The sequence below is a fragment of the Ahaetulla prasina genome, chromosome 7, assembly GCF_028640845.1.
Source record: "Ahaetulla prasina isolate Xishuangbanna chromosome 7, ASM2864084v1, whole genome shotgun sequence".
In the NCBI taxonomy this organism is placed as follows: domain Eukaryota; kingdom Metazoa; phylum Chordata; class Lepidosauria; order Squamata; family Colubridae; genus Ahaetulla; species Ahaetulla prasina.
Window position 1 is genome coordinate 71,061,797 of NC_080545.1, and position 22,766 is coordinate 71,084,562.

General features: G+C 36.9%; 1 protein-coding gene across 1 annotated transcript; it reads right to left on the reverse strand.

Annotated features, from left to right (window-relative positions):
* Positions 1–1,758: 1,758 nt before the first annotated feature.
* Positions 1,759–14,111, reverse strand: RASD2 (RASD family member 2). Its single transcript, XM_058190487.1, has 3 exons — positions 13,430–14,111; positions 7,768–8,047; positions 1,759–4,727 (listed from the first exon to the last, which is right to left on the reverse strand). Exons 2-3 carry the CDS (start codon positions 8,036–8,038, stop codon positions 4,198–4,200), a joined length of 801 nt encoding a protein of 266 aa, XP_058046470.1. The 5' UTR covers positions 8,039–8,047; positions 13,430–14,111; the 3' UTR covers positions 1,759–4,197.
* Positions 14,112–22,766: the final 8,655 nt, after the last annotated feature.

The following is a 22,766-nucleotide window of genomic DNA, read 5'->3' on the forward strand; positions in this document are numbered from 1 at the left end:
TTACTAGCTTAACCGTAGTGATACATTTAACAACTGTGGCAAGAAGGTCCTAAAATGGGGCAAAATTCATTTAACAATTGTCTCACTTAGCAACAGAAATTTTGAACTCAATTGTGATCGTAGTTTGAGGACTACCTGTATATATTAATATTAATTTTGTGCTATGATTTGTCAGATAAATTCTCAGACATTAAGCAAGCACAAATGAAAAAAAAAAGGGGGAGAGAGAAATAGAAAACCACAGAAAATGTGACTCACCCCTGCAAATAAAGGATCTTTATTTTCTGTCTGCAAGACATATTTATTTTATCTCATCCTTCTTCAGGGGATCTCAGTTCATTACGTAAGGTTATACATCTCTCAAATACTTCAATGATGAATGAGACGAAAGACACTCATAGCTGACTGTGACTTTGAACTCAAATCCTTTGCTCCTGGACTGATCCCTTCCCCATGTAAGTGGACATGACCTTTACCTGGACCAAGCAATGTGTAATACTTTGAAATAAGGGGGGTGGGTGGAAATCCATCTCCCCTAGCCCCAATTTCATTAATTTCGTAGCCTGTTAGCTCTGTAGATTCTGTTTCATGTAACTCTTGCTAATATAATTGCAGTTGATGGATCCTGTTAATTAAGAATTGTAGCAATAATTGCAAGCCACTCATGGTAAGAATGGCTTCAGGTGATAACGACGTAAGACCAGCAAGGAAGGGAAAAGAAGTAAATATTATTTAATCCTTTCTGTTCCTCCATAAATGTGAGCTGTCTGAAGTTATTCTATTGAGCAGTAGATAAAAGACACGGGGCAGATCCTAATATTCCTGCTTTTCTTCTCCTGCAGGCATGATTGGTGGTGTGGTCATAATTTTGTGGAATTGTTTAGGAAATGTTGGTTGCTACAGAAAACAGGACAAGGTATCTATTGTCATATTGTCTCAGATTTCAGGTTGCTTCAGACAAATTTCTCTGGTTCTCCAGAAGCAAAATTTCTTTCTATTTCCAAAGTTATCCTTCAATCAGGATTGACCTAGTTCAGTTTGATGGGCCTTTGCCCAGCATTAACTCCTATGGCAGTAATTGACTTTACATTTATATGGCTGTGGGCAGGGGTGAAATCCAGCAGGTTCTGAAAGGTTCTGAAGAACCGGTAGTGGAAATTTTGAGCAGTTTGGAGAACTGGTAGCACAGATTTCGAGTAGTTCAGAGAATTGGAAAATACCACCTTTGGCTGGCCCCAGAGAGGAGTGGGAATGGAGATTTTGCAATATCCTTCCCCCAGGAGTGGGGAGGGAATGGGGATTTTGCAGTATCCTTCCCCTGCCACACTCACCAAGCCATGCCCACAGAACTGGTAGTAAAAAAAATTGGATTTCACCACTGGTGAATTCCCCCTTGATAAAAAACCTTACACTGTCTATAGTGAAGAAAACTGTTTTTCTATTGCTGAGAATCCATCCATTAATTTAAATAGTTATTTTTCAACTGGAACATTCCTATGAATCTATATTAGAACAATGGTGTCAATAGCATCCATAATATACTGCATTGATGCATAGAATGGCACACAATCACACAATTTTGCATCACAATTTTTAATGCAAATGTGTAAATCATCACTTGTAAACTCCTGTAAATTATGTGATTCAATGCATAGTAATTTGCTATTAAACAGCTGGCCATCCAGAGCAAATCAGCTACCTGATCACATTTTTATAAAAATAAATCAATCCAGGACACAGTTAATAAATAGATCACATTTATCGAAAGAAAGAGAGAAAAACATCTATACAAATGCAGAATCTTTTCAAAATGACATAAATGGCTGAAATGGCACTAGGAAATTAGCAATATTGAATTTTATATAATAAACAAGGAAGTATGTAATCTTGTAGAAGTAGATGGGAAACCATTTTGTCCCACAAGAACTTCTACATATACTCACTTTACTTAATTATTAGATGTCAAAGTGAACTTTTCTTTATGCCAGTAAAGCTTGCATTGCCAACTAAAGCACACAGTACTATTCACATATATACAGTGTATGAGGTATAATATTACACAGAGTTGTGATATATTCAATGGCTGGTAGAGCATTTTAGAAATCTACATTGTGGACAGTAGGTTAACATTACGGAGACTGAAGTGTCTCTTCTACCTGCTAGGCACGTGTGTGCATATACAACCACATACATTACAGTACACATTCATGTCTGAGGTAATTTTATAAAAACTTCTATTAGTCCACGGGAAGGAAGGAAGAAAGGAAGGAAGGAAGGAAAGAAGGAAGGAAGGAAGGAAGGAAGGAAGGAAGGAAGGAAGGAAGGAAGGAAGGAAGGGACGTCATTGAGACTGATGGGGGCAGGAGGGACCTGGGCTAGCATAATTGTGCCCCCATTATTCCCTACAATATCTCCCTATTCAAGACAAATGGGCTCAAACCTTCTTAATAATTCTGAGGTATGCAAAATTCAGTTCTGTTCTGATATATGATCTTTAAGAGCAGAGAATTATCATAGCTGAAAAAAAAGAGAGAGAAAATGAACACTAAGAAATGAGGAAAGACATTTAGGCAGCTGGCTCAGAACAAAATCTAATTCTTATTAACATGGATTCTATAGATACTAAGAATTATTCAAGAGTCAAATAAGATAATCAAAAAGGCTCTTGGTAACAAGCCAAGCTAATTCTGACATCGCTTTTTCTCCACAAACATTCTGGTAAATAGATTGTCTGGAAGAAATCCACCAATATTAAGTTTTTTTAAAAAAATGGAAATAGTAACATCAGATTCCTCCACATGTTTTGGACTAATTCCAAGCAAAGGCCAAGGAATTCCAGATAGACCCAATTGATCTAAAAGGTAGCAGGTTGAGGAAAGAAAAGCTATGTTTTTATTATAAAAGTATATAACCTCTCACTCGCTTTGTACAATAGTGCACTCAGCATTGTGGTACATGGACAATGGACATGGCTTGGAAGACAGTCATGTTAAATTTAAACTCTGAACTCTCTTTTGCAAATAAATAGCTGCACCAGAAACCAGAAACTTCTCAGCCATTTAAACATGGGAAAAATGTAGCTGCTGGTCAGATATTTTTAGTGAGAAATAAACATCATTGTTTAATAATAACTTGCTCAACCTTAAGTGCAAGCTTTGTTCAGCAATGGATGCTTAAGTTTTTAGTCCCATTTTCAGTCTACACTGGCCTAGAGCCTTATACCACAATCTTGTGTTCTACTAAGTTCTACTAAATTCAATTGGGTTTACTCTCAGATTAATCTCCACAGGTTTACAACATTAATATGAGAAAGTTGGAGGATAGAGCATAACATCTGGCATTGCACATCCAATGTCATTATTACCAGAATGGTAGAAAGCAGAATCATTATTGTGGAATAAAAATGAATGGGATTTGAATGGGTGTACAATAAAAGTTTCCAAGTATATGGATATGACGTTTTTTAGGAACAGAAAATCACATGAAACAGGTGTGCTTGTTCTTACAGTACATATATTTCAATTATTTACATATCATGTAACTGAAAATCAGCTGGTATTTCTAGGTCATACTTGCCAACTAATTCACACATTAATTAAAACAAACACTTTTGTCATTTGCAAAAAAACCAGAAAAATTATCAAATGTAGTGTTTGTAGAGACACGATGAAGAATTATCATTGGCACAAAGAAGTATATTTTCCTCAAAATGTGTGAATCTTTTTTGGATGAGGAATTGGAGGAATACAACACCCAATTTTCAACTTGTTATCAGATTGTCTCCTGCATGATGGCTACTCAAGAAACCTGTACAAATCAAGCCTGTCTTTTAACTGTTTTTGTATAAAATTGAAGTTCAAATTTCTTTATACCTTGAAGCTTCTTGAAACAAAGGAAAATAAAAAGAAAACTAAGAGGGTTTTTTTTCCCCGTTAAAAAAATACAAAAACCAAAAGACCAATAATAAGGGCTGTGTATGGCAGTTACAGTATCTACCATAGCAGCTTCAAGTATTTACAATGCTGTGTTTTAATTTATTTATATCTTTACAGAAATGGTACAATGCTCTAGCCAAAGTATTTTCATGACCGCTGTTGTCACCCATGACTCGGTAAATATTTTCAGACTGTCTCTCTTCAGCCACTTTCTTTAAGGCACTGCACATATGCTAAGGACTCCTTCTTGGTGGAGCTTCTTTTACTGGATTGTGCATTTTTCTCTCTCCCTTGCTTGCCCTTCTCGGAGGACTTTGGATTTTATGTACTTCAGATCACTGTTGACACTGGGTCGACGAGCAAAGGGGGAAATCATGCCATAGGCATCTGTCTCTTTGACCCTATGCATCCTGAAGGACTTTTGGTGGAAAGCGTCACCATACTGCACAGAGATCTTCCTGTGAAGAGCAGGACTCATTTCATGGGGTAGTTTGGCCATGCTGAAAAGAACATAGAACATCTCGTTCACGTTGGTGTTTTTCTTGGCTGAGACTTCAAAGTATGCACAGTTCTCGTCACTGGAGACAAGCTTCTCAGCTTCATCAGAACTCACTTGGCGATAGTGTTCACCATGATCATTCTTGTTACCACAGATCACCATAGGCAGATCCCCTGTTTCCTTGGTTTTGTTCTTCAGACAAGATTTGACTTCAAGGATCTGATTCTGGAGCCTCTTGACCTCATCAAAGGATTCTCTGTTGTCCAAACTGAATACAAGAATGAAAACATCTCCTGCAATATTTCAACAAGAAATAATAAAGGCAGTAGGTTACAATTTTATCATACAGAAATATGTGTTTAAAAACAGCAGACAGCAAAACTATTATAAATTCTATAGATTTTATGACAGACTTTGCAATCTAATGACTTCTATTTGTCAAAGCCCATAATACCTAATACTTTTCTAATCAAAAGCCATACTACCTAGGAAGGTGAGAGCTAAAGCCTAGCATAAGTAAAGAGTGTTAGGGTGGGGGACAGTAGCAATAAAACAAAAACATTCAGGATATTTAAATAAAATAGATATTATTTAAGAATTCACAGAACTAAGGGATCCATTAACATATATATGCAGTGCAATGAATTCAGGTTGCAAAGCTTCCTTAACCTTATTTTTTCTATAGCGGCGTTCTCTTCAGTGAAAAATTGAATTTATATTATTACTAATATTATTTTTCTTCTATCTTGTCCAGCTCTAAGAACTAAATGCTGAACAATCTGTGAAGTTTAATGCATTCAGTATCTAAAACATTTCTTGCCCAATCTTTCAATGTTTTAGAATACAGAATAATAGAGTTGGAAGGGACCTTGGAGGTCTTCTAGTCCAACCCCCTGCCTAGGCGGGAAACCCTACACCACTTCAGAATGATCGTTATCCAATCTCTTAAAAACTTCCAGTGTTGGAACATTCACAACTTCTGGAGGCAAGTTGTTCCACTGATTAATTGTCCTAACTATCAGAAAATTTCTCCTTAGTTCTAGGTTGCTTCTCTCCTTGATTAGTTTCCACCCGTTGCTTCTTGTTCTACCCTCAGGTGCTTTGGAGAATAGTTTGACTCCCTCTTCTTTGTGGCAGCCCCTGAGATATTGGAACACTGCTATCATGTCCTTGGTCCTTCTTTTCATTAAACTAGACACCCAGTTCCTGCAACCGTTCTTTATATATTTTAGCCTCCAGTCCCCTAATCATCTTTGTTGTTCTTCTCTGCACTCTTTCTCCACATCTTTTTTTACATTGTGGCGACCAAGTTCTTCAAGTTTTCTTCAAGTTCCATTTTTATTTTTTACAATTTTCCATATATCAGTCTCTCTATATTGCTCCTTTGCTATTGTTTGGCATCTAAATTTCATAAATTCTAACAGCGAACTATCTGACTGTGGTTGCTGTTTTTTATATTCTGTAAAAAATGATGATGCATAGTATTGTTCAATCAAAATGCTTCATGTAATGATTGATGCAGATACTGCAGATACTGAATACATGCAGATAAGCCTGAAAAATAATAGATTATAATTATCTGCAGAAAAAATAATTGCTATCAACCTGCCTTCCACTGAGGACCTGTATACTGCATGAATCAAAAAGAGGGCCGTGAAAACATTTACAGATCCCTCATATCCTGGACATAAACTGTTTCAACTCCTACCCTCAAAATGATGCTATAGAGCACTGCACACCAGAACAACTAGACACAAGAACAGTTTTTTCCCGAAGGCCATCACTCTCCTAAACAAATAATTCCCTCAACACTGTCAAACTATTTACTAAATCTGCACTACTATTAATCTTCTCATCGTCCCCGTCACCAATCTCTTTCCACTTATGACTGTATGACTGTAACTTTGTTGCTGGCAATCCTTATGATTTATATTGATATATTGACCATCAATTGTGTTGTAAATGTTGTACCTTGATGAACGTATCTTTTCTTTCATGTACACTGAGGGCATATGCACCAAGACAAATTCCTTGTGTGTCCAATCACACTTGGCCAATAAAAATTCTATTCCATTCTATTCTAAAAAGGAAATAGTTGCTGTGTGATCCACTTATATTAAATATAAGATTGAATCAGTTTGTTTCAATTTATTATGCATGTCTATTTTTAGTCAATCCTAATATAGTTTTTTACTTAAAACCATTTGTTTAGAGACTATCCAAAGTTACAACAGAACTGAAAAAAGTGACATGATAATTTTTTACACTTATTACTATTGCACCATTCCCATGGTCACATGATCAAAATTTCAACATTTGGCAACTGGCACATATATATGACAACTGCAGTGTCCCAGTGTCTGTAATCACCTTTTGCAATCTTCTTACAAGCAAAGTCAATGAGGAAGCCAGATTCACTTAGCAACCGCGTTACTAACTTAACAACTGCAGTGATTCACCTAACAGCTGTGGCAAAAAAGGTTTATTAAATGTCACTTAACAACTGTCTGGCTTAGCAATGGAAATTTTTGAAGTTGTGGTCACGAGTCAAGGACTATTTCTATATAAATATCAAAGAATCAATAGCTGTGAATAGAAAAGTCCATTTCAGATGCATTGTTGAGCTCACATACCAGAGGTGGGATTCATCAGGTTCTGACCCGTTCTGGAGAACCGGTAGCAGAAATTTTGAGTAGTTCTGAGAACTGGTAAATTTCACCTCTGACTGGGCCCATCCCCATCTATTATCTTCCTCCTGAGTCCCAGCTGATCAGGAGGAAATGGGGATTTTGCAGTAACCTTCCCCTGGAGTGGGGAGGGAATGGAGATTTTGCAGTATCCTTCCCTTGCCACACCCACCAAGCCATGCCCACTAAGCAATGCCACGCCCACCAAGCCATGCCCAAGAATTGGTAGTAAAAAAATTGAATCCCACCACCGTCACATATCAAAGATCATTGGTGGGCTCACATACAACCAAAGATGGTTTTGTCCTCTTTGAACAATAGACATTAATGTTATCTCACATGCTGCTCTAGAACTATGTTTGAATTTTCAGAGGAGCTTGTCATGCCACAAGAGTTTGTTTGTCCACAAAAACCAAGGCCAAAGTCTTCTTGTCCAAAAGCATCTGACTTAGTCTTTGGGAAATTGGTGGTTGCCTCTTAAAGACAGGATTTAGACTTAACATGGACAATTCTTGCCTTTTCCGTTTAACTTTGGATTTTCCCAAGCAACCTCAGTCTTCTTCTCCCAAAGTGATCAGCCCTGATTATGACAAACTTAACTTTTTAAGTTTTTAACACTGTTAAGCCTCACATGTATGTTTCTAACCTGTGAGAATAGAAAGCCTCCTCATGGCAGGGAATGGATGATTCCCAGATGTATCCAAGATGTCCAGCTGATATATGTCACCTCGAATGTTGTAAACTTTGCGATGGAAATCCTCAATGGTGGGTGTGTATTGGTCATCAAAGCGGCCATTGAGAAACCGAGAGACAATGGAACTCTTGCCCACCCTGGAGGCTCCCAATACAACCATCCGGTAGGAATTCTTGGCTGGCACATTCAAGGTGCAGTTCCCACTGGACATAGTCTTCATCATTGCTCAGATCTGAAAAGATGTAAAAAAAGGAGCAATTGTTACCAATAATAGCGAAAATAACATTATTTTTGTTATAACACTACCCTGTGCCACCAGAGTAATACAGTGGAACAAACATTACCTATAAACAACTATAAACAATGACATGACAATGTAGCAACAATGGTGCACTGGAATATCTGCAAGAAATACCATTTACTTACAAAGTAAGAACTGGTGGGCCACAAAATAGACAAAGTAATAGAAAATGAACAAACTGGAGCAGGGGTCTCCAACCTTGGCAACTTTAAGACTTGTGGACTTCAACTCCTAGAATCCCTCAGCCAGCAAAGCTGGCTGAGAAATTCTGGGAGTTGAAGTCCACAAGTCTTAAAGTTGCCAAGGTTGGAGACCCCTGAACTAGAGTACTTTGGGACTTTAGAATTTAAACAGATAAGCACCTCCCACATAACACCCCAGACATAATAATTGTTGATAAGTGCCTGGAGACAGCAGAACAAAAGAGAAAGAACTAGAGAAAACAACAAAATGGAAAGAGCAGAAATTGAATGATTATGGCAAACAAAAGATAGGGCAGTATCAATAGTAATTGCTCCCTTTGGTACAATCCAAAATATCTGAACATCATCAGCATTGATAAAATCACCACCAGTAAACTGCAAAATGCAGCTTTACTTGGAGCAGCTTACAGCTTACATCACTGGAGGTTTTCAAGAAGAGATATGTAATGGTATAAGGTCTTCTGCTTGAGCAGGGGTTGGGTTAGAAGACCTCTAAGATCCCTTCTAATCTTATTGTTTTATGTTTAAGTTGCATCCTGCAATGGTACTTTTAGTTCCATCAAACAATAACATTTATCTATCCTAGGTCTTTGGGAAAGACTTGATAGGTGGATGAAAATGGCAAAGCCAGTCTAAACATCTGAGGTTTTTTGTTTTTGTTTACATTTATATCCCGCCCTTCTCCGAAGACTCAGGGCGGCTTACAGTGTGTAAGGCAATAGTCTCATTCTATTTGTATATTTACAAAGTCAACTTATTGCCCGCCCAACAATCTGGGTCCTCATTTTACCTACCTTATAAAGGATGGAAGGCTGAGTCAACCTTGGACCTGGTGGGGCTTGAACCTGCAATAATTGCAGGCAGCTGGTTTTAATAACAGGCTTCTTATAGCCTTGAGCCACCACGGCCCTGTGTGACTGTGACTGTGTGACCAAACATCCTCATCATAATAATGCTTTTCAGTGACAGTGAAATCCAATATTATCTTTTTGCAGATAATAGGTATCTTTGGATGCTTTTGTAATTCTTATTTCAGAAAGTATTCCAGACTACATTAGATTCATAACATATTGTGAATTGGATTGACTTGGGTTATATAGATTTTCAGGCAATTAAATTTTGTTTAAATCAATTGCATCATTTTCAGCATTTTAAAAGGCAATATGAGACAAGAGACAGTCCCTCATTTTGAATGTCATTTCACCAAGTGAGCTTGAAGGATGAGTCAGCCAGGAGTATTTTAATGTTACGGAAGGGCGTCTGATTACTAGCTATTCATTTATTGTCTTTTTGAACTGAAAATAATTCTTGTTGTGCCAGACTAATTTAGGACAATTCCACAAGTAGTCACTTTATCAGTACAAAATCAGTTCTGGATATTTGTAAAGTTTAACTATGTTCAGAAACTGATTCCTTTATCAGCTACGGTATGTCTGGAACTATAATACTCCCGAAACGCACATGCAGGCTGATTTTCTACTGATGGACCTCTTGATTCACTGTATCTCCTACTCCTTGGACTCAATCCAACCATTGCGTCCTTCCCTCCCCACAGAGGTTCAGGTGTCATAGCTTCCAAAAGAGGTGCTACTAATTTAGTGTGACTATATTGCACCAAGTTGTTGTCAACTCTTAGTGACCACGTAGATCAAGGGTCCCCGAATTTGGCAGCTTTAAGGCTTGTGGACTTCAACTCCCAGAATTCTCCAGCCAGCTGACTGGAGAATTCTGGGAGATGAAGTCCACAAGCCTTAAAACTACCAAGTTTAAAGACCTCTAACATAGATAGATCTTCTCCATTATATATGGGTTTTTAAAATGCAAGAAGGTATTGGTAGCCTTGTACAAATAACTCCTCAGATTTTTTTTCACAACCTCATAACTCTTCAGATTTCCCCCCCCATACCACCAGACAAATGCACACAGCATGAAATAAAAATATGGGATGTGGATTAGAGAGAGTCTTTCTTTTGTATGGAATAGTTGAAAATGAAATTTTATATATGAACAGAAGAAACTTGGTTCAGGGTACTAATTGAATGATGCTTTTCATACATCAATGGTTGACTGGGGAGGTATTGAGCAGCTCAAGGGGTTATCTTGGATGATTGAGAATCTCCATAGACATTTGTTAATCCTTTTGTGCCTGGCTTGTTGCCTAAGCCTGGTGTTGATATAGCCTTTCATACTGGCTTGGATCATTTGATGAGAATGAAGATATGGAATGAAAAACCTAGGTGCAGACCATCAAATATCTCTAAGGAGTATAGACCAGAAAATATCGAATAGGCTTAGTAAAACATGTTTATTTGGAAGGAAGTCCCATTTTAGTAGATCTATTCCTCAATCAATATGCTTCTGATTGCAAACTCCAGTTCCAATTTTCTTCTTACAAAGGGCCCTCTCATTGCTCATAAACAAGGTCATCAGCTAGTTAAAGCTTTTAAAACTAACCATTTAATCACCTTAATCACTTGTCAGCAATCTCTCCCTTACCAAGCTGTTTTCTTATTTAAAAGAAAGAGGCAGTTATGATAACACGGACTTGATTAGACAGATTCATCAAGATTCTTCAGAATTTAGAAAACATAGGCTTTCTGATCCTAATGGACCAGATGGAGATTTTAGACCCTTTATTATTTATTATTTAGTCTTTAGCTGTTATGGTCTTTGCTGTAGTTTGTTCTTTAAAAATCCTTTGCTATCATATCTGTTAGTTTCTAGTGAACATGTAGTGTGTTCCCACATTAAATTTTTGCATACTCTCATTCATAAATCGTTCTTAATCAACAATTTTGTGGTTAGGCAACATCTCTCACAATTCTTTCTAACAGAAAAGATCAAACCCTCAACTAATAATTATAGAACCCAGCTTTTACATTTTTAGATGCATATATCTAAAAATCTAAAAGGTATTAAATGTACAATTAAAATACAAATATTAGTATCATGCTGATATGCTTATCAGAAAACCATCTTTTTAAAAGAATACAGACAATGGCAAACATAGATTTACTTCCATGTTATTTTTAAATCTATTCATAGGTCTCTCTTAGGATTTCTGCCTTCCAGCTATTGCATAATGTTTTATCCTATATATTTATAGGAGTGATCATATTTCTGAATAAAAATATTTGGATCAAATCTTTTTCTTGCTTCCCACTCAGTTTTTGTTTTGTTTTTTGTAGAAAAGTATTTTATCTTTGTTTAAATTCACACAGAGAAGGTTTCAGGGGTCAGATCTTAAGATTATATCTGCTCCAAATACTGAATTTCAGGAAATCAAAAATCCATTTTAAAGCTGTTTTCTGCTCTTCAGCCTCACTGTAACAATTGTTTGTGCCTTGTTTAAAATACTTAATTCATCTAATCCTTTTGATTTGAAATGTTCAATAGATACAAAATATAAACCTTAACAGTATATTCTGCAGAATTGCTGGTTATGTCCTAACCAGCTGTTGATACTTTTATCTTCAGGGTTTGGACCTTTCATTGCTATAAATACATTTCAGCTCAACAGCAATGTGCTGCATTCATAATTTAAACATTTTGCATCACCTCATGCAGTTTTTAACCTGCAGCTCTTAAAAATAATAGCAGCAACTTATCCATTTTCAACGTTCCTCTGAGATATGATTTTTAGATGTGGGAAACAAAGCACTATTTAATGATTTGCCCCAGATCAGTAAAGTAAGTAATGATCATGGTTCTTAGCTATTAAACTGAGATTGTCTGATTCCTCCCAGTGCCTAAGCACCAACTGCACTCCTTACTATCTTATGAGGTATAGTATAGACAGTAAAATATCAAATAAAAAATAGAGGGATCCATGCAGAAGGGGAAAAAATGCTTTTAATTACAATTTAATTAGCATTGCTTTGTATTCATTTTGGCTGTCCAATTCCATTTGCTCTGTTATTGATTCCAAAAGTGCACCCTACCTTCTGCAAAAGCAATTCAGATCTTTCAGCACATTGACTGCTGCAGCCTTTTTGTGTGGCCTCTGAAAAGTCCAATAAAAAATGAGAAGCCATACTTGAAGATAGCTTAGTCACCATGCTTATCCTCTCATTTTTCATCTCTCTGTTTTTCTGCTTTTCTGATTAAGTGATTCAGTTAATGTTTGGGGGGCTGTGTGTGCCTTTGTGATGCATTGAAGAGGCAAAGAGAAAGAGTGTATGAGTGTTTAATTGCTACAAGTTTAACTTCTTCCCCCCCCTTCTATGTTTAATTCCATTACTTTACTTTTAATGGCAATTTATTAGATCACAGCCTTTCCCACAAGTTCAGTGACCGTATTTTCTTTCAAACACTTCAGCTAGTTTTCTAGGAAACATGAAACTGATGATGCAAAAAGAGAACAATTCTCAGTTGAGTTACTCTGTGAGCCAATAGATAGTTGGTTTACTTTCTAAAACAAGTGCCCCCTTCTCCTTTTTTGTGGAACCTTTATTCATCTTTTTATTCCATTTAATTTATAATAATAGAAATAACTGACCCACTATTATGGGTCCTTCGGTAACATATTTTCCAGTTTTATTTTATTGTGCCTTTAATCTACAGTAGCTCTGAACCCTTAATGGTTTTAGTACCATATCTTGATTCTATGCCTATAGTTAAAATGTAGTGGGAAGCAGTTATCGACTCAATAGCATGCATCCATAAAATGGTGGTACTAAAAACACACAATGAGGATAAAAGTGACCCATCCAAAACTGACATGCAGAGAGATGGAAAGCCTGAAAAGAGACTGAGTTCGCATTGAGCCCAAATAGCTGGTTTCCCCTTCCTTAGGACTATTGCTCTGTCATGACCATCCAAAGCAAACAAATGCACAGCATTTCTAGGAGGAATTGTAATTGCAAGCCCCTGTTCTTTCCCACTTTTTTGTCATTCCTGAATGGTTAAATTATGAATCCAGCAACAATTTTTGCAAATCTAAATTCATTGTCACTGTCTCTCTGTCTCTCTCTGTCTCTCTCTCTCTCTCACAAACACACACACACACTCCTTACTTAGAAAGTCTTTAAATGTCTTCCTTTTGAAACATTCATTACTGCTGGGAGCTATTGTTCCAAGGCATAATAAAGATACAAAGCTCATCACTTACCTTTTCCTTCTTTGAGAAGGGAAATCTTTGATTCAGGTGCAGCCAGCAGCTTTGGTTCAGAGGACTGAATTAGCAGCTGCAGCTGCTGCAGCTGCAGCCAGAGCCAGATGCTTCTTGTCCAAGTCACTCGCTTCTTTACCCCAATTCACCCACACCCCAGGCTCCCGGGAGGGAAGGAGAAATGTGCCTCAGTAGCTGTCCTATGCTGAATCAGGAGGCCAAATCATGGCCAAAAGTTTGTTCTTCAGGAATCAGCACTCTGCCCCTTTGTCTTCTGGACTCAGAGAAAGGGTGCTTGATTGGGGTCTCTTGTGCAGAAGACCTACCCACTCATCTTAGTTCACTCCAAAATAGAGCTGTCAGTCTCCTCCTTGCAGAGTTGTTGCTTTGTAACTTCAAATCCAGAAGGTTGACTTGAGAGCTTTGCTTTGACATCTACCCATAGAAACTGGTCAATGCATCTCCCTGACTCTGCCTCCCTCTTGAACAGATTTCCAAGAGGGAAGTGAAAGAGCAAAAGGACTGAGTATGAAATTAATAATATAAATAACAAGAAAATAATGACCCTAGCACAAAAGCCTCAATCCAAAGTCCTTGCTTTTATAAAAATTAACATTAAAAAATTGCTAAGATCTCTTCTGCCTTTCAGTACATGAAGTGATGGATTCGCGTCTGTGGTACAGTTGCCTTCTGTCTCTTCTCTTTTTCCTTTCAGCTGCTGGTGAACTTCACATTTCTTCCTGTAGCTAATCAGTTCACTCCCCTCTTGAAGACAGTCAGTGTCAGTTGTTGTTAAGGGACAGTTGCCAAGAGGGTGGGATCTTGTGGAAGGAGCAGTAGGAGGCTTCGTGTCAAAACAAAGTTTTTCTTTTTAATAAAATGGAGATTCTTCTTTCCTCATTGTTTATCCCAAAGAGGGACTAAATAGCTATCGCAATGATCTCTTATATGGTTGCTTGCTTTCTGAACAGCCAAAATTCCTCTCCCGCAGTATTCAAGTTCAAAAAGCAAAATAAGCAATAGAACAGGATGGCTCTGGGTTTCAGCCTACAAAAGAACATCTTTCTCCTCTGGTGTTTTCCTGCTAAAGGGAATTAAACTGACTGCTGAGCCTAATAAGGACATGCTGTTGTTAAAAGCTGTTATTTGTCTTTTGACCCAGCCAACCTCCTTCAATATTAAATCAGAATTGGGTACTACTTATATATCATTCTGCTGATAATTTATGAATAGAGTTAGATTAGGCTGAGCATCAGAAATAGCTTGGAATGCCATTTCCCTTCTGAGGAATCCATGCATCTTATTACCATGGTTATGTATTGGGGAGTTGGTCAACACATTTCCATAGAAATCATCCAGATCTGTAGTGACCATATAGCATGAGTAGCCAGAAACACCACCAGTTGATATTCTGCTGAAGTATTTCAATGGAAGCTGACTGACACATGGAGGCATAGAAGATGAACAGAGGGGGCTTTTATTTTCTTGTTAATAAATTTCTGCTTTAAATGTTAAACTTTAAGCCATCTTAGCTTTTCCATTTTAATTCTGATTCCATGTAATAATGGAAGAGCCTGGAAATAGAAAAGCAAAACAACATCAAAGCTAAAAAAAAATTGATAGCAATTTAAACTTACTCTAATCTTCCCAAAAAATTAGTGCAGATGAATAAACCCTGATCAGACATCAGAAGTTTAGGATAAACATAAAATAGAGATACATTCCACACCATCAAATTACGCAGTGAAGAACTGCTTTATACAGAAATCAGAAGTGATGCCAGAAAAGTTCACTAAGACAATCTATAGATTATTGAGCTGTGAAAAATGGTTCTCTTATTTGAAAATAAGGAATCATAGAGGACTGTATTAATGTGAAGAAATGCATTTTGGGGATTGTTGCAGGGTAGAATAACACATCTATTTCTCTAATTTAGATCAAATAGTCTTTTGAATCAGGCTTGACTCCAAGAAATGTGTCCATATGCTTTTCTGCTATCACACAGAACTAATTGGATTTTTCTTCCTTTTAGTTGCAATCTATCCTGCATCTTGGGATTTTCTGCTGGTCTCTCATACAAGTACTAATACAATCCAACTCTGTTTTTTTTTAAAGTTCAACCAAGACCAACTATCTGAAGAAAAGAAATAAACCATGCTAAAATAAAGTCAGATTTATTTATGACCTAACCCAATTTATGTGGTCTGAACTGGGAAATTGGAATGGCTGATTTTAAAAAAAATATTATTTATTTATTTATTTGTCAAATACGAATAAGATAACAGATAAAAGGATAAACATGATTATGAATACAGGATAAGGACAGGGATGGTAGGCACGTTGGTGCACGTTGGTGCACTTATGCATGCCCCTTACAGACCTCTTAGGAATGGGGTGGGGTCAACAATAGACAGTCTAAGATTAAAGTTATGGGGGTTTGGGGAAGAAACCACAGAGTCAGGTAGTGCATTCCAGGCATTGACCACTCTGTTGCTGAGTTGTATTTTCTGCAATCAAGTTTGGAGCGGTTTATCTTAAGTTTGTATCTATTTTGTGTTCATGTATTTTTGCGGTTGAAGCTGAAGTAGTCATTGACAGGTAGGACGTTGTAGCAAATAATTTTGTGTACTATGTTAGGTCAGACTGAAGGTGGCATAGTTCTAAATTGTCTAATCCCAGGATTTTGAGCCTGGTGGCATAAGGTATTCTATTGTGAGGAGAGGAGTGGAGCGCTCTTCTTGGGAAATATCTCTGGACTCGCTCAATTGTGTGAATGTCTTGATATACAGTGCGAGTTCCAGGCAGATGAGCTGTATTTGAATTGGTTTAGCAAAGGTTTTGTATGCCCTAGTTTGCAGTACAATATTACTGGAGAAGAAGCTTCGCAAGATTAGGTTAACAATTCTTAATGCCTTTTTGGCAATGTTGTTGCAGTGAGCTGTGGCACTTAGATCATTTGAGATATAAATCGTAAGGATACAAGCAACAAAGTTACAGTCATAAATGGAAGGAGATGGGTGATGGGAACGATGAGAAGATTAATAGTAGTGCAGATTTAGTAAATAGTTCGACAGTGTTGAGGGAATTATTTGTTTAGCAGAGTAATGGTGTTCGGGAAAAAACTGTTGATCTAGTTGTTCTGGTGTGCTGTGCTCTATAGCGGCGTTTTGAGGGTAGGAGCTGAAACAGTTTATGTCCAGGATGTGAGGGGTCTGTAAATATGTAGTATGTAAAGATGAATATATATTTTATAGCTATAGAGCCATATTATTAAAATAACAGCTCTATTGATAAGTTAATAAGGAAGAGTTACTTATTAATACCATAAAGCTATTATTATAAGAAAATTAGCTTGCAATTCTGGTTTGCAATTCACCACAGTTAAAATGAAGTTTAGCATAGATGCCAATCTACATGACCGTTCATAGACTGGATAAATTGTAATGTGGGTTTGTTTGGTTTTTGCTTAAAGTACCTTTTGAATTTAGCCACGGAAAATATATCATGATTTGTAACTTAGCATATAGCATGAACCAGCTAATTATGGTTATACTCCAAAGGCAACTGTCAGCCAATCTATGACTTAACCTCATGTGTGAATCTTGTTATAAAATTAAAAAAGGGGGAAAGGAAGAATTCAGTAAGAAAGCCCAATTCATTTTTGATACTGGAAGATAAGATTAGGAAAAAAACATTTTAATACAGGTGAATTTCATCAACAACTCTATATATCTATAGAAATATAAAAGAGCAGTCCGTCATTCTTGACAGGTAAATTTTAGTCCTCTCTTTAAAATATGATATGACTTTATTATTCTCAGTGAACACTAAGCCTCAGAAAGAAGAATGTCTGACTGTACGTGTACTTTTATGAGTGTATGTATATGAATGATGTTTAAGCCATTTGTTCTATGCAACAGTACTGAATGGAACAGAACTAATCTTATCATTTGACAGATGGAGGACTAATTTTAAAGTGGCTGGTTCCAGGCATTACTTACCAAACATCTAAAATGGATGCACGAGTGACTCAGCATATTTCCTTTTCTTGGTAAGATATGCGAGTATTATCTGCACACAATCCTCTCCATCAAAGAAATATGTCAGTTCTTTTTTGGAAGTTTTGCCAGCAGCATAAAGGACAAAGGAATGAAGGGTTTATCCTTTTCCCTGTATTGTTTTGACTGCTCTAGCAACAGAGTTGGAAAGGAAATCTCATAAATCTTTCTTTGTTGGACATCTAAATGGCTTCAGAGGCAACAATGAGAAAAATTATAAGTTATTATGGCTGAGTGTGAATTTGAAGCAAACCACCTTCCAGAAGATTTGAAGATCGAGGAAAGTATGATTCAAGTGATTGAAAATGATCTTAATAGTCTCACATTGTCTAGTACAGTCCTTTTGTTAAGAACATTGATTTCTTTTGAATGACTAAGAAATATCTTGAAAAATACTTTTATTCCCCCTTTCTTCCAGATGAGGACACTGTGTTCTCACTAACTATGTGAAGATAAGCTGTGGTTTGCAGAATAATATGCTCATGTATCATATAAACCATGCAGTAAATCAGGTTTAAGTAAACCATATATATTTGGACTACGATCTGACTTTTCTCAGGAATTGAAATAGACTGAGACAGAAGCAACTGAATGATGGCAACTTCTCTTAATATCTTATATGGACTTTCTTTTGGACTATTTTAAAATATGTTTTCCAGACAGAAGTTCATCAAGCAGATTTAACAGAAAGTGTGTGATCTGTAATAGAAATCCTTTTTAATATAGTATAATTTTTATTAAGAATCTTGATTTCAGTAGTAAAAACTAATACAAACTAAACCTAGAGAAAAATATCTGATTGAATTAAAGATTAAGACCCTTGCAAATAAAAGAAAGGAAGACTCAGATAATGCTTTATTTGATAAAGGTTAAAACAAGATATATTGTTAAGTGTTTCTGGCAACCCATTATGGATCTTTTGCTGATAACAGGATTTTTAAAAAATAGTAATTGAAGTTTATAATTACAACAATAACAATTAATACAAAGTGAAAAAAGAAAAAAGAAGAAAAACAGGAAGAAAAGGGGGAAAGGAAAGGGAGGTAAGATAAAGTGGGTTTATTTGATCAAGATTAAAACAAGATCTGTTGTTACTTCTGGCAACATTTTATGGATTTTCTGTTGATTGCTGATTTTATGGATTTGCTTATAGATAAGGGATTGCTATGGGATGAAGAGGTATCTGTAATTCTATAGGGGCTGTAGAGTTACTAAATTTGTTTATATTTTTGCTGAAGGTTGGAAGTCCCTTTTTATATATATATTTATTATATTCTTTCTTTTTCTACTTGCTTTTTTTTTTTTTTGCATGCATGATTCTTTTTTCTCTTCTCTTTCAGTCGTGGTTGTGAGCAAGACGGCTAATTTCTTCCTCTCCCAGCACTCAAACCTGTGGGAAGCCACTCTCCTGCTTTCTGGAGCACAGGTGGATGTTCTCTTGTCCTCTTCTTATCTGGAGAGGTTTCAAGGAACTAATCTACTGACTTGATAGTAGACAGTGCTTTTGCAGATTTTTGTTCGATACCTTCTCTTGAAGTCTATCTCCAGTAGAAGTCCTGGGAAGCTCACCTCTGTTGTTTGGTTCCCTTTTATCTAACTGTCTTCTGTACAACCGTGTCACCTACTGGCATCTATACTGTTGAGAACAAGGCTAATTTGCTTGTCTCCTAAGTTAAATTAAAAATGAGAGTCTGGCCAAGCTGAAGGAGGAGAAGAAGAAGACAAGGCATCGAGGTGGAATTGTTGACATTGGAAACAATGGTTGCCCAATTTATATAATAGCCCCTTTTACCTCCAGTTAGATAAAACCTGGGCACTGGTAAGTAAACCCAAATGTGACAAAATGCCTATAAGCTTACAGTGATTTCAGAGGTGGGCTTCACATAATTTAGCAACCGGTTCGCCCCAGCATCAAAAATGTGAGCATGCATGCGGCCTTCTGTGCATGCATGCGGCCTTCTGCGCATGTGCTTTGATCACACACACGCTTGCATACGGCTTAAAAGCCACAGCTAAATAGGACAGCATAGCGCTGGGTGGGTGGACAGGCCCGCTCATAGGTCCCAACTACAAGTTCACCCAAACTGGTACAAACCAGCTGAATCCCACCCCTGAGTGACTTCCTTTTCAAGTGAACCAAATTTCCAAAGTTCTCATTCTTGAAGTGTGATGGAATGTGCACCTGAAGAAGTAGGGGAGAGGACTTTTGGCAGCCAGAGCAGGAGGGAGTACATGCCATCAGAGAGAATCTAAACTATGCACAATTCATAGCTGGCAGGGATTGGAGAGGTTCAGGGTAACCATAACAGAATATCTCAGGATAAATTTAGTACTTTAGATTGTCTCAACTGGTCTTTTAAGATTAGGACTTCAACTCCCAGAGTTCCTCAGCCAGCTTTGCTCTGGGAGTTGAAGTCCACAAGTCTTAAAGGGACCAAGGTTGGAGACCCTTGCTTTAGATGCTTATAGCTTCAGTTTGACAAGATTCAATTTATCCATTAGGGGTAAGCATATAAAGGACTGGCTTTGATTGGATTTCACTGTGTTATCTTTGGGTATGGACCTGACAAATAGGATAAGATTAAGAAACTTATTCCATTTCTTCAAAAGTAATGATAATCTTTCAGGAATAAGGTTAAAATGTTGTGGATGGGTAGATATTCTTTAACCCTTGATGCTCCACTATAGCACTGGATTGAATGAAAACTGTACAGTAATAATTCACTTGGTATTTGGTAGTGCAGTTGTATGCGTGATGATTTGAATGGTCCCATTGAATTCCATGTGATCTGTTTCCAAGTAGATGGATTTTGGAAGTTCAAATTGCAGTCTTAATTTTGTCATATGTATGTTGGATCACTATTAATACCTACTGGTGGGTTTCAGCAGGTTCTGACCAGTTCTGGAGAACCGGTAGTGGAAATTTTGAGTAGTTCGGAGAACCAGTAGTGTAAATTTTGAGTAGTTTGGAGAACTGGCAAATACCACCTCTGGTTGGCCCCAGAGTGCGGTGGAAATGGAGATTTTGCAATATCCTTCCTCTGGAGTGTGGAGGAAATGGGGTTTTACAGTATCCTTCCCTGGAGTGGGGTGGGAATGAGATTTTACAGTATCCTTCCTGGAGTGGGGTGGGAATGGAGATTTTACAGTATACTTTCCTGCCACTCCCACCAAGCCACTCCCACCAAGCCATGCCATGCCCACCAAGCTACACCCACAGAACCGATAGTAAAAAAATTAAACCCACCACTGGTCTGTACCCACCATTTTGATAGCTTTTCTGTTATTTTATTTGTTATTACATGTGGGTTATCTCTCATTTGTTATTACAGTTAAGGATTTGGGTGGTTTTAATGCCAATTTGACTTAGAAATAAAAAGTCAAGAAAATTAAGGTAAGCATATTTATCAATCAAGTGTGCAATAAGATTCCAGTGTCAGCTCCAAATAAAGCATCTGCCAAAAGCAGAACTCCGAGGCAGGTAGATTCCTCAAATAATAAGTTTATTGAATACATCATACTAGCCCAGCTAATGAAAACCAATTTTAAAAGTTCTTGGTTTTTCCCTAATTAAAAGAGCAAATAATTCCTCCCCAGTCACATTGTCCAATGCAAGTAGCTGGCAGGCTGCTTTGTCACTCCTCTCCTCCAACTACCACCTGTTGGGATGACCTTGGTTCCCACAAAAACGCTTTGTTTTGATTGGTAGCCGGTCTATCTACTTTCCTTCCCTACCCCTCTCAGAGTTCATGGCAATTACGAGGCAGCAAAAGATCCATAATGGGTTGCCAGAAACACTTAACAATATATCTTGTTTTAACCTTTATCAAATAAAGCATTATCTGAGTCTTCCTTTCTTTTATTTGCAAGGGTCTTAATCTTTAATTCAATCAGATATTTTTTGTATTTGATATTATTTTTAACTTCTAATATTCTTTCCCTTTACTTTTAACAATCTTAAACATTAATTCAATCAAATATTGCTGTAGGATTTGATTTCTCTTCAATTCTTTATCCCATCGCAGACTTTGGCAAGCTTTTAGGAACCTCTTTTAAGAACCAATAAGAATTTTTCCCAAGATATTCCCTTGGTTTATCATTTGTATTTTCCATTTAATTTTTAAAACTTCAGCCAGTTTCTTTTGCATAACCAATAAAAAGTCATTTTCAAAATTATTCTCTTGGCCTCTAATTTGTAGTTCCACATTCTGCACTTTCTCTATTGTTTTCAGATAAAATTTGTTCCATGGCTTCATTGACATCTTTTAGACATAGAAGCAGCATCATTTCTGATGGTGTTGATATTACAGTTACTAACTTCTGGCTTCATTATTCAAAGTTCTCCTTTAATATTTCTGATGTTATAATGCTTTGTAAGTCCAAGTATTATTTATTTATTTTATCAAATTTCTACAATGCCCACATCATCTAAGTGACTCTGAGTGGTTTACAAATAAAAAACATACAGCAATGTAAAAATAAAAATAAAAATAGAGTTAAAATAGAATCCAAACCAAGTTATAATTAGTGGTTGGAATAATTTAAAGGTCGGAACTTTAAAGGTTAAAACAAGATATATTGTTAAGTGTTTCTGGCAACCCATTATGGATCTTTTGCTGATAACAGGATTTTTAAAAAATAATAATTGAAGTTTATAATTACAACAATAACAATTAATACAAAGTGAAAAAAGAAAAAAGAAGAAAAACAGGAAGAAAAGGGGGAAAGGAAAGGGAGGTAAGATAAAGTGGGTTTATTTGATCAAGATTAAAACAAGATCTGTTGTTACTTCTGGCAACATTTTATGGATTTTCTGTTGATTGCTGATTTTATGGATTTGCTTATAGATAAGGGATTGCTATGGGATGAAGAGGTATCTGTAATTCTATAGGGGCTGTAGAGTTACTAAATTTGTTTATATTTTTGCTGAAGGTTGGAAGTCCCTTTTTATATATATTTTTATTATATTCTTTCTTTTTCTACTTGCTTTTTTTTTTTGTATGCATGATTCTTTTTTCTCTTCTCTTTCAGTCGTGGTTGTGAGCAAGACGGCTAATTTCTTCCTCTCCCAGCACTCAAACCTGTGGGAAGCCACTCTCCTGCTTTCTGGAGCACAGGTGGATGTTCTCTTGTCCTCTTCTTATCTGGAGAGGTTTCAAGGAACTAATCTACTGACTTGATAGTAGACAGTGCTTTTGCAGATTTTTGTTCGATACCTTCTCTTGAAGTCTATCTCCAGTAGAAGTCCTGGGAAGCTCACCTCTGTTGTTTGGTTCCCT

Excerpts from the sequence above, each read along its gene's own strand:
- RASD2 (XM_058190487.1), bottom strand. The coding sequence starts at position 8,038 with ATGATGAAGACTATGTCCAGTGGGAACTGCACCTTGAATGTGCCAGCC. Across the intron at positions 4,728-7,767 it reads GAGGCTTTCTATTCTCACAG|GAGATGTTTTCATTCTTGTA; the intron begins GTTAGAAACATA and ends GAAATATTGCAG.